The 12735-nt window shown below is 40.6% G+C and overlaps 1 protein-coding gene across 3 annotated transcripts in view; it reads left to right on the top strand.

Annotated features, from left to right (window-relative positions):
• The window catches only part of ECT2L (epithelial cell transforming 2 like), a 77482-nt gene that overhangs the window by 15960 nt on the left and 48787 nt on the right, over positions 1–12735 (top strand). Inside the window, exons 2-5 of one of the 3 annotated variants that reach the window (XM_003790285.2) lie at positions 4554–4716; positions 7313–7565; positions 9458–9626; positions 12219–12357. In XM_003790285.2, the coding sequence (XP_003790333.1) occupies positions 4582–4716; positions 7313–7565; positions 9458–9626; positions 12219–12357 (696 nt within the window). In that variant the 5' untranslated portion in view covers positions 4554–4581. Of the gene's footprint in view, positions 1–4553; positions 4717–7312; positions 7566–9457; positions 9627–12218; positions 12358–12735 lie in introns of those variants that run through there. The other 2 variants (XM_023513525.1, XR_002773548.1) reach the window with 2 other exon arrangements.

The following is a 12735-nucleotide window of genomic DNA, read 5'->3' as shown; positions in this document are numbered from 1 at the left end:
ACCTCAGACAGTGAGGAGTGTGGATAGTTGTGGACTCTGAAGCCCACCTCAGACAGTGAGGAGTGTGGATAGGTGATTAGCTGTTCTTATTGTCACAGTCTCATTCAGCTTGAAGGCTGATCTCTAACCGAGGAAGTTACCCAGTTATTACATGTGCTTTGTCACCGACACCAGGGAGATTCCCCAAGTGCTCCTTTTGTCTGTGGAGACTCCACACTACCAGCACAGGTACAGCCCCCCTTCTCTGCCCCTCTGATCACAGACACATGCACACACACACTTTCCTCAAACTGGAATGCCAACCTGTTTTTTCCCAGGATGTGACAAGTCTATAAGGACAGGGATCAAGAAAGAGCAGTGGGCCAGGTGCGGTGGCTCACACCTGTAATCCCAGCACTCTGGGAGGCCGAGGAGGGAGGATCATTTGAGCTCAGGAGTTTGTGACCAGCCTGAGCTGGTCTCTACTAAATTACAGAAATAAATGAATAAGCTGGGCATTGTGGTTGGTGCCTATAGTCCCAGCCATTTGGGAGACTGAGTCAGGGGAATAGCCTGAACCCAGGAGTTTGAGGTGTCTGTGCGCTAGGCTAAGGCCATGGCACTCAAGCTTGGGCAACAGATTGAGACTCTGTCTCACAAAAAAAAAAAAAAAGGAAGAAGAAGAAGAAGAAAAAAAGAAAGGAAGGAAAGAAAGAAGGAAGGAAGAGAAGAGAGGAGAGAAAGAAAAAGGTAAGCAAAGAAAAGAGAAGAAAAGAAAAGAACAATGACTTAAAGCAAGGCCAGAGGAATAGGAATTCACAGATAAGTCAGCCATCACTAAACCTTGGAGGACATGGGGATAGCTGCTGCTGCTTCCTGTTTTTCCAATCTTTGTATTTTGCAAAGATGTCTAACTTACAGAAAAGTTGCAAGAATAGTACCAATAATTCCTTAGTACTTTTTGCCTGAATTCCTCTTTGTAATATTTCAATAGTTAACAGCTAACTAGTTAACATTTTGCCATCTTTGGGCTTATTATTCTGAATCATTTGAGAATAAACTGCAAACATGATGATGCCTGTTACTCTAAGCACGTTGATATGTGTTTCCTAAAAATCCAGGCACTCTGTTGAAAAAACAAAGTGCATCCATCCACATCAGGAAGTCACTACTGATACAATATTACCGTCCAATTCAGGGACTCCATTCAGGTATTCCTGCTTGTTCCAACGATGTCCTTTATAATCACCCTTTCCTTCTTGGTCCATAGTCTAGTCCAAGGTCATCTATTGTATTTAGTTTTCATGCCCCTAAATCCACTTTCAATGTGGAGTAATGCTCAGTTTTTCCCTGGCTTTTATTGACAGTTTTGAAGAGCACATGGCCCTTGACTTATGGTTGGCTGTTGTTTCCTTGAGATGTTCAGGTTATATGTTCTTGACAAAAATGACACAGAAGTGATGCTGTGCTCTTCTCGGAAAATCATGGTGGGAGCCATAGCAATGTCCCGTCATTGTCGTTGCTGTTGATGACTTCATCACTTGGTTAAGATGGTTACTTATTAAGTATTTAGTATTTATTAAAAAATAAGTAAAAAGTGAGTAATTACTCACAACTTAATTAAAAAGTATTTGAATCTATGGAAACATCCTGTTGCTCATCACACTTCCCCCACTAGTTGTAGCATTCCTGATGCGTCTCATCTGAAACAGTCATTACTGTGGTGGCCTCCCAGTGCTGATTTCCCAGTCTCTTAATTCCTTCTATGTGTATTAGTTGGTAAATTGGCATTCTGTTGCAAGGCAGTTTTCCTGCTTATTTATTTATTCATGTAGATATTTATATCAGTATGGACTCGGGACTCCTGTTTTATTTAACAGGCTATAATACATTACATTAATTATGTATTTTAATGCTCAAACTATTTTGTGTTTTTGGCCAGTGGGAGCCCCTTTAAATTGGCTTCTGTGTTCTTTTGACATCTCCATCATTCTTTAAGTACTTTGTTACTATCTGGAGTCACAAGGTGTTCTAGGCCCATCTTAGGCCTATACTTTCCTTGCCCCCTTTCTGGTATCAGCCATTTCTCTAATAAGTCCTGGTCTATTTTATTGGAAAATAGAATTGAGAAACCAAGGTCTGGGTTCATTGTATGATCATGGCTTCTGGGATGTCATTGCTCCTAGGTGCCCTAAGTGAACAGTAAATGTTTGTAGGCTCAGCACCTGTGGCTCAAGTGGCTAAGGTGCCAGCCATATACACCAAAGGTGGTGGGTTCGAATCCAGCCCGGGCCCGCCAAACAACAATGATGGCTGCAACCAAAAAATAGCCGGGCATTGTGGCGGGCGCCTGTGGTCCCAGTTACTTGGGAGGCTGAGGCAGGAGACTCACTTGAGCCCAGGATTTGGAGGTTGCTGTGAGCTGTGATGCCACAGCACTCTACCCAGGGGCATAGCTTGAGGCTCTGTCTCAAAAAAAAAAAAAGTTTGTATACACAGACATACACTCACCTGTCTCTATCTGTACATCATCCATGTCACACATACACACACACACGTATAAAACCATGAGACTTTACACTGATAGCTCCAATTTCATTTCACCTCCCCATGGATCATTCTAGCCTTCTTCCTTTACATATTTGTATATTCTTTTTCCAAAAGTCAGAAACCTGACTCCTATAATCTTTAATAGATTTATTTTCTCCTTGGCTAGGAGTTGCCAAGTGAAGGGGGTACAGACACACACAGTTCTGTTCGATGCAGGTATGGAATAAGCACATCCTAATAAAACCCTAAGAACAGAGAAGTGGCAGAGCTCATGACCTCTTCAAATTTCATCATCCTGCAGGCAGGCAGCTGGGAGACAAACCTTGGCTAATGCGTGAGTGAGAGTAGAGACTATCTACCCATATTGGTATCTACACAGAGGGTGCCTAAAACAGTATACACATTTTAAGGAAGAAAAAAATCCATATAAAATTTGTAATACTCGAATCACATTTGATTTCTGCAATTATAAAAGGTGCCCAATGCGACTCATGTTCATCTTTCATTATTGGTATATGTCAAATATTACACCTTTAATAGTTTTTTCCTTTCTTAATATGTGTCTACATTTTGAAGGGACCCTCTGTATTTATAGGGTATGAGAGGGTTGCAGAGAACATTACAGGGCTAGCTAACAATGGTAGTTCTTAATCAAGGATGCTGCCTTGTCATAAGGGAGTCTTTGACTTCAGCACTTGTTCCTTCATTGAGCATGGGAACTTTCTACCACGCCTACAGAAGGGGCCATCTGAATATATCTCTTCCCAGTCCAGTTCCTGACATTTGACAGCAAGAATAATTAAGGAAAAAAGAGAGAGAAAACATATATGATCAGTATGAGGAATGAAAAAGAAGATGTGCTATGGATCCTATAGACATTAAAAGATAATAAAAGAGAATCGAACTATTTATTTTTTATTTTTGAATCAAGTAATTTAAATAGTTGTTTTGCAGATTCCTCAGTTGTTTGGAATAGCTGCTTTGAAGAGTCTGCATATATTAATACATGAACTGAGACAGTTTTACTCCTTTCTTTCCAACATTAACGCATTGGAAACCCCTTGCTTTGTTGAGCTGGCTAGGACCTCTAGTTGTTAAATTGAAGTATACAGAGTGGACAGTCTTGTTTTGTTCTGATGTTGGGGGAAGGCATTTAATATTTTACACCTATGATATAGCTATAGGTTTCTTTATTCTCTTTTCTTTTGTTTTTTTCTTATTTCCTCCCTCCCTCCCTTTCTTTCTTTTTTTTTTTTCTTTTTGAGACAACCTCACTCTGTCGCCCAGTCTACAGTGCCATGGCCTCAGCTTAGCTCCTAGCAACCTTACACTTCTGAGCTCAAGCAATCAATCCTCTTGTCTCAGCCTCTCAAGCAGTTGGGACTAGAGGTGCCTATCACCACACCCAGCTCATTTTTCTAGTCTTGCTCTTGCTCACATTGATCTCAGATGACCTTGGGAAGTCACTGTAGTGTTTTACTTTTAACATTATCTAATTTACATTTTTTAAAAAATTCCTTGGGCTGCTGTGTGGAGACTGAACTCAAGGAAGACTAGAACCTGGACTCTTCTTAGGGGGACAAATCCCCAGGCTGCTGCGGTGCTGTAAGAGAGAGGGATAAGGGCCTTGGACCAGAGTGACCGCAGCGGAAACGGAGAGAACAGTTGAATCGGGGGATGTATTTCTGAGGTAGAGCTGACAGGACTTGCTGGTTTATTGATTTGGGATAAGGAAAAAAGGGAAACAAAAACAGTTTCATGGCTTACACGATTCGATTTATTCTAGATTTTTTTATTCCTATTAATTTTACATATTCTTATTATCTTCCTTTTTAGAATGGATTAGTGAAAGTAGACACAGTATTTTTTTTATCTACCCTTATATTATATAGTATTTTATTATTTTTTATAGATAGGACATTAGAGAAAGAATAAGGACTGGTCATAAGGAATATTTATATTGGATTTTTAATCAGCTTTGGAAATTAGTGTTCTGAACTAAATTTCTGTGTCTTTTTTTTTAGGTTCGTCCAAGACTGGTTTTCAGAAAGGATGCAAGTAGCCCGAGCGGATTTCTGTGCGGTGTTACCACGCGTCCTTTCTCTGCACATCTTTTCCTTTCTGAATCCAAAAGATTTGTGTGCAGCTGCGCAAGTCAGCTGGTTCTGGAAGTTTTTAACGGAACAGGTTTATTACTTGTCACTTCCTAGTAACAGGGCACAAATACAACTGTCATCTGTAATGAGACACTGGGGTAGCGACCTTCCCGTCAAACAAGAGCGGAGGGTACCTGAACAATGATTAACTTCCCCTTCAGAGCAAAAAATGGGGATCAGTGAAACAGAGTAATTTATTTCTCTATTTCATTGGACTAGTGTACAACCCCTTATTTATTTATCAATGTGATAAATATAAATATTTATCATGTGATCATTTGAATCTCTGATAAACAAGGGGCTGTACACTATTCCAATAATTCATGTAAATAGTCAACGTAATTATTTAGAAAACATTTTATTTTGGCTAACGAGGTTCATTTTTCTTCATGAAAAATCACTTAGGCTTCGGGTTTTGTATGATATTATTTTATTTACAATAACTCAGATTTAGGAAATTGCTGCACAACCACAGCCCCAAGAGATTCCTCTTTGGCTACTGTTTGTTGAAGAATACGTATCTGAGTCTTTCAGCTGCAGTTGGAAAGCGGTTAACAGCAGCCGCTGTTTAAAACCAACATCCTCTGCCATTAATTCTGCTGCTGGCCTATTTGTCTCTTTATTATCTTTTAAAAGAGTTAATAAAATGTAACATAATGACAGACATACTTTAAATATAAGTCACTAATTTGGCTTACAAAATGATACACAATTTTTGGCTGGGTGAGGTGATTCATACCTATAATGCCAGCACTTTGGGAAGCCAAAGTGGGAGGATTGCTTGAGGCCAGGAGTTTAAGACCAGCCTGGACAACACAGCAAGCCTCCCATCTGTACAAAAAATATTTAAAAATCAGCTGGTGTGGTGGTTCCTGACTATAGTCCCAGGTACTTGGGACACTGACGCAGGAGGATCACTTGAGCAATATCAAAATAGCCCATTGTCTTCTGGTTTCCATAACCTTTTCTTAAGAAGCCAGAAGCTCTATTGTTGTTCTTTAAAACATAATATTTCTAGTGGCTCTAGTTACTTTTTGAACTTTTTTCTTTGTGTTTTATTTTCAGCAACTTTATTATGAGGTACCCAGGTGTGTGTCTGTGTGTGAAAGTTCTATAAAAATTTAACCATCAATCTAGAAATTAAATTCTCAATGAAAATATCCTTCAAATATTAAGGTGAAATAAAGCTATTTTCAGACAAACAAAAACTCAGAGAATTTATATGCAACAGATTTTTATCTGATTTATCTTTCAGTTCACCAATTATTTTTCTAGCTAGATTGTACTCCTTAAACTTGTCTATTGAGTTTTAAGTTTTAGTTATCATATTTTTCAGTTCTAGAATGCTGATTTGATTCTTTTGCCAAAATTTTCCACCTACTTATTTAATTTCTTAAACGTATTCGTTATAGGATTTTTTCTTCCCCCAAAGTTCATGCCTGATGATTATAATGTTTTTATCTCCAGAGGCTCTCTCCATAGTTACTAAAAACTAAAAATGGAAACAAACAATTCTTGTCCAGGGTGTTTTCATGCTAATTTTGATTGATTTTAATTGAGTACCGGATACTAAGCATAAAAAATTGATGTGATAATTTGAGTCTCTGGATAATGTTATCTTCTTCCAGGGAGAATTTACTTTTGCTCCTGGCATGTGCTCAGGCTAGGAATAGATCATGGAAATCCAATCAGGGAATGAAGTGTTTCAAAGCAGGCTTCAGCCCTTGCAATAGTCTGTCTAACTCAGTATCCTCCTTGAAAAGGATCTCATCTGAAAGCTGGGCATGATTACCAGGGCGCTTCCTCTTTGTGGGCTCTGAATTTCAATTTGTGTCCTTTCTTCCATGTAACAATGCCTGATTTTTTTTTTAACTCCTTAGTCTTTTTGTCACAGCTTTCTGCTCTGCTTCTCAGCCTACTAAGCTTTACTTCAGAACTGGCGAATGCTTTCAAGCAAAAGGCAATGCTGAACATCAGGCTGACCTCTCTGGGTTTCCCTTCTCCCTGGGGCTTTGGTTGTATAAGTCCTTGTTGCATTGACAGCCACATAATATAGCTTTCAAATAATGGTTTTTGTAATATCGGGTCTACATATTTGATTAGATTGAACCACATGAAATTTGCTGTTTTCATATGTTTGAATGGTTGCAGATTGGCAATATCATGTGGTTCAATCCAAATTATTCTCATTGAAACGAACTATTACATTATTGCTAAAAGCTGACTTCTCAGAATCTAGGGTTAATATAACCAAATCCTACAGGATATTGAATAAGTCTCACAAAGATAACATATTCATATATAATGTACATATTCATCAATGAATATTTTTCCTATGGAGTAAGGTATGCTTCTTATTACTGAGTCACATTTAGATGGCACGTCAATGGCACCAGAAATCTCAATGTAATAAATAAAAGTATCTGTGTATCTGAAAACATTATTGCTAAAAATCTGTCCTAAAAGATTTCGCAACTCAAATAGGCATCTTCAATGGATTACTTAAAAATATTTTTTCATGAAAATTACAATTCTGTATTTAACCAAAATATCAAATAAATTGAAATAAAATAAAATAATAATTAAAAAATTTGCAACTCATCTGCTTCTTTTCCTTTTTTCTGAAGGATTGCTTATGGATGCCCAAATGCATTAAGTTTGGATGGTTTTTGCCCTATACTCCAACAGATAATGAGTTTGGGGCTTGGAAGCACCATTATATTGCCTGTGTGTCCACCTTAGATTGGCTGACACCTAGGGAAGCTGAGGCTATTTATGGGACACTGAATGAACCCAAAACAGAAGATGAAGAGCTAGCCGAGAGACAACGAGAAAAGTGCCTTAGAAGAATAATTTGGGGAGAAATTGTACTATGTAAGAGTGAGTACCATTTAAAAACATTTCTAAGTATTATAGAAACAGACTTAGAAATTCCCACAGATGATGATAGCCCTGCCTTTCTAGAATAGAGTGTGGGTGGCACTCTTTAAAGTATGTTCAAGATGACCTCCGTTTTACTTTATTGTGTATTTCTTGGGGTTTTTTTGTTTGTTTGTTTGACTGTTTTGTTTTTTTGAGACAGAGTGAGACTCCGTTATTAGGCCTAGACTAAGGTGGAAAAAATATCAGGTAACTCCTGGCAAATTTCTGGGCCACAAGCCCTCAACAAAATGGAATAAGTCTGGTTCACTCCCAAGATAGATGGGAAAGTACTCACTGACTTCCTGCTTGAATAACTCCCTGAGAAATGGACTGGGAGGTACCAACTATCCTTGGACTAACCTTTAAGAAATACCAGGTGGGAAAATACTGAAACAAAGATGTATGACTAACTAACCCCAAAATTCTGCTTCTGTACAATGCTTGCTACCTGGATGAACCTGGGCAGCCTGCGTGCCAACCAGGATGCAGACCAAGCCTTAAAAATCCGACCCCTTAAGTACTCAGGTCTGCTCTCAGAAACCCCATGGTGGGACACTGAGGCAGTTGCCAGCCGGCTCTTTAATAAAAGGACTCCTCTTTAGATTTGACTTGTTTGGCAGTGTGGTCTTTGACTGCTGGGCATAACACTGTCATCCTGGGTAGAGTGTGATGGCGTCATAGTTCACAGCAACCTCAAACTCCTGGGCTCAAATGATCCTCTTGTCTCAGCCTCCTGAGTAGCTAGGATTACAGACAGGCATGCACCACTATGCCCAGCTAGTTTTTCTTTCTTTTTTTTTTTTTTTTTTGTAGAGACAGAGTCTCACTTTATCGCCCTTGATAGAGTGCCATAGCGTCACACAGCTCACAGCAACCACCAACTCCTAGGAGGGAGGTGGGACTACAGGTGCCCGCCGCAAAACCCAGCTATTTTTTTTGTTGCAATTTGGCTGAGGCCAGGTTTGAACCCACCACCCTCAGTACATGGGGCCGTCACCCTACCCACTGAGTCACAGGCACCGCCCTAGGTTTTCTATTTTTAATAGAGACAGAGTTTCACTCTTGCTCAGGCTGATCTTGAATTCCTGAGCTCAAGCAATCCACCTGCCTCAGCCTCAAGGAGTGCTAGGATTACAGGTGTGAGCCACTTCGCCCAGCCTTTTGTATTGTGTATTTCAAATTAATTGATAAGAAAAACACAAAGATTTCAGATGACATACATAAGGTTAAACATCAGTGCCTCTATTGCCCTCCTAGTTCTTTTCAGCTTTATAAGACCAAACACAAGGAGGAGGAAGAAATATGAACATAGGTAAAAGCAAGTAAATAGATTCAGGTCCGAAGAATTAGGACTGGTGGAAAAGGAGGAGAAATAAAAGTGAGAACAGAAGCAGAAAGGAGAAGGAAAGGGAGGAGAGACAGGACATGCCTTCGGCTAAGTTTTCTGATTTACACGATGTATAAAAGAAAACAGTAAAACTGATCTGAGTTCTGCCATCTTTTTTCCCCTCCTGACTCACTCTCTGGTGAGATCGTAAAATATAGGAAATCACTTGAAGCCGCGAGGAAGGGCACAAATGAACGTGAAGCCTGTGACTGATTAACCAGCCTTCACGAGAAAGGAATTGCTTATTCTCTGAGCTTTGTTTCTTGACCCGAGATGACTGGTACCTCGCAGCCACAGTGCTGAGAGGATAAGAAATCCAAACAAAGTGTGTGAAAATGGCTATAATTGTTGTCATTTGGAACATTGCCCTGGTGCAGTTTTATTTTTGACGCTTTTATCTATGTAGACTTGGCTGGGAGAAGCATGAAGTAATCAGCCCAGCCTGCTGCTGTTTGTTTTTCAGAGGAGTTATTCAAAGTTCGACCCCCTTGGGTGAGTGGAACATGCTGCTCTAGTTTGTTAAAACCCAAATGCCAGCCTCGCCTCGCCCAGACTGTGAGAGAACGAGTGGGATTACACGAAGCTTTGGAGAAACAGCTTGTTTTGGCATCGTTAGAAGCCTTGCCCAAGCAGTAAGCAAACTTCCATCCACTAAAGGCTCAAGATCATCTTGTGATTCCAAGATTCATTCTGGAATAATTTAGTTAACATGCAGAAATCTTGCATACTTATATGGCTTCTGTCCTATGAAATATCAATAGAAATAATTGTTTGATTTTCAGAAACAGTGGTCTTAAAATTTCTTTCTGAAGAGGGAAATATAGAATGTTCAAAACCTATATTTTAAATATTATTTTTTTCTGAGATGGGGTCTTGCTATTGTTGTGCCCACCCCGGGGGTCGCCTACCCAAAGACCACTCACTATCACAAATCGATGCAAAAAGCAAGAGGCAGGTTTATTGCTGGCGCGTCAGGGTTCCTCAGCCACAAGGGGGAAGGAACCCCCTGAGGCTGTTACAGGCTGCTTTTAAGGCGAAAAACTACATGCAGGGGGGGTGAGGGGGCGTTAGGTATTAGGTTGGTGATTGGGGAATTCATAACTTGCAGGGTTGCTGGGCAGTTTTGCTCTGGGGGTTTTTGCGACGGTTATTTTTAGCACGGGTATGAGGGAGTAGGGAGGGAGTAGGGTGTTGCCTCCAGGTGCAAGAGTCTGATATGCGGGTAGAATGTTTTCATTGTTTTAGGACCTCCTTACTGCCTTGTGGCCTAACACTATGTTACCCAGGCTGGTCTCGAACTTATAGGTTCAAGTAATCCTCCCGTTTGTAGCTGAGTCTACAGGCACATGCTACTGAGCCTGGCTTTAAATATTCTTAACCAAACAATGAGGCTATATTATGGATGTACTATAGTTTCTGTATAAAGTTGTTGTTCAAAAATTATATTAAAAAAAAAGTTTTCCACAAGTATTTTATGGAGTAAGAGTATCCAAATGATATCCAGATATATCTTAATTTAACTCCCCTTTATATTTCTATGTACACATGTAATTCTCTTTTATTGCCTAAAATAGAGAAGCCTTGGCTGTACTCTTTTTTTTTTTTTTGAGACAGAGTCTCACTTTGTCACCCTCGATAGAGTGCTGTAGCATCATAGCTCACAGCAACTTCAAACTTTGGGGCTTAAGAGAGCCTCTTGTCTCAACTTCTCAAGTAGTTGGGATTATAGGTGCCCACCACAATGCCCAGCTATTTTTTTAAAATTATTATTATATTTGAGACAGAATCTCACTTTGTCACCTTCACGGTAGAGTGCTGTTGTGTCACAGCTCACAGCAACCTCAAACTCTTGGGCTTAAGCCAGGCATCCTCAAACTACGGCCTGTGGGCCACATGCAGCCTGCTGAGGACATTTATCTGGCCCACCAGGTGTTTTTGCCGCCATTGCCTGTCCTGCTTAGCAGCTGACTCATCCTGGGGCCTGTAGTCCGGCCCACCAACAGTTCGAGGGACCCCCTGTTGACCTCAGTGCCTTGTCTCTCCCTGGAGTTAGGGACAGCAGCAAATGGGGCTCCTGGGCAGGGTGGGGCCAAATCTGCACCCTGTTTAAAAAGTTTGAGGACCCCTGAAGCAATTCTCTTCCCTCAGCCTACCAAGTAGCTGGGACTACAGGTGTCTGCCACAATGCCTGGCTATTTTGTTGTTGTTGTTGTAGTTGTCATTGTTGTTTAGCAGGCCTGGGCCAGGTTTGGACCCACCAGCCTCTGTGTATGTGGCCAGCACCCAAACCACTGAGCTACGGGCACCGAGCCCCAACTATTTTTTAAGAGATGGGGCCTTGCTCTTGCTCAGGCTGATTTCTAACTCCTGAGCGCAGGCAATCCACCCGCCTTGGCCTCCCAAAGTGATGGGATTACAGGTGTGAGCCCAATGACCAAAGTCATACTATACAATGAAATTGCCAAAAATTAAATCCTTACCTATTCATCCATTCTGTCTACTATTAGTAATCATCACAATTTGTGCAGCTACTTAGAAATTTAATAAATAACCTGTATACTCTGGATTCTAGAGATCAGGTAATCTTACTCCCCTATATTTCAAATGAGGAAACCGAGACCCAGGGAGGTGATATAACTTACCCAAGTGTCAAAATGTCAAACACTAGAACCTAAAATCCTCAAAATTCCAACGTACTTTCAACATTACTCCCTGATGCTATGTGCACATGTCTCTGGGTCTGAACATTTGTGTGAGCGTGGGCATTTGCATTTGCTTGTTTAAGGAACATCAAGAATTTTAAGAAGCACAGGTCAGCTCCTGTTCTTGGTAATGTGGGGTTGGGGGTGGCTGTGGAAAGAGCAAAGCCATCACTCCGAAACCCCTGAGCCTAGATGGAGATTCAGAATCTCGCAGCTGCTCTGTTTTAAATGTTGTGTGGAGCCCGTACATATGTTGTTACATTCATCTTAAGTGCCAAATAAGAGCTAACTTCCAGGAGAACTTTCCAGCATCCCACATGAGGAGGAGAAGCTCAGGGGGCAGATTTGGCCCCACCCTGCCCAGGAGCCCCATTTGCTGCTGTCCCCAACTGCAGGGAGAGTCTAAGGCACTGAGGTCACGTCTCTTATACAGGACAGATGCCCAGAGGACATATGGTACCCACTTACCAAAAATCAAGGCCAGAGAAAATGAAAACTTCACCTATTCCTTTTTTCTTATAGAAGCAATATTTTTGGAAGACATTCCTACCCTATGTTATCAAAGAAAAATTGGTGTGGAGTTTATAAAAATGATGATGGCTCTTCATATGCTTTCCAGCCTCATGTCATATTAATATCATCTCACATTCCTGCATATGAGGTAACAAGCCTGTTCTGAGGCCAGCCTTTTCCTGAGTTGATTTTTTAAAATCTAGACTAGAGGGCATATGGCAATCTTTTGGCCACCATGTGTATGAAAATGATTCCTGTCCTAAAAGGAAAACTAAGTGAAAATTTGCAGGCGCAAAACAGTTTTCAAAATCACAAGCAATAAATTAAAATTATTTTGAAAAAGGCCCAAACTGCCTTGCAGTGAATAGGTGTTCAATAAATTCTTATTGACTTGAATTGGTGGCGCTTAATCACAGAGCTCTTTTTCTGGATTAAGAATTATTTTAGGCTCGGCGCCTATAGCTCAACTGGCTAAGGCGCCAGCCACGTACACCTAAGGTGGCGGGTTCGAATCCCCAGCCCGGAC

Source organism: Otolemur garnettii, unplaced genomic scaffold (assembly GCF_000181295.1).
Source record: "Otolemur garnettii isolate 467f Iridium unplaced genomic scaffold, OtoGar3 scaffold00042, whole genome shotgun sequence".
Taxonomy (NCBI): Eukaryota; Metazoa; Chordata; class Mammalia; order Primates; family Galagidae; genus Otolemur; species Otolemur garnettii.
The sequence above is the reverse complement of the archived record's forward strand: the minus strand, read 5'-3'. Positions and strand labels throughout refer to the sequence as shown.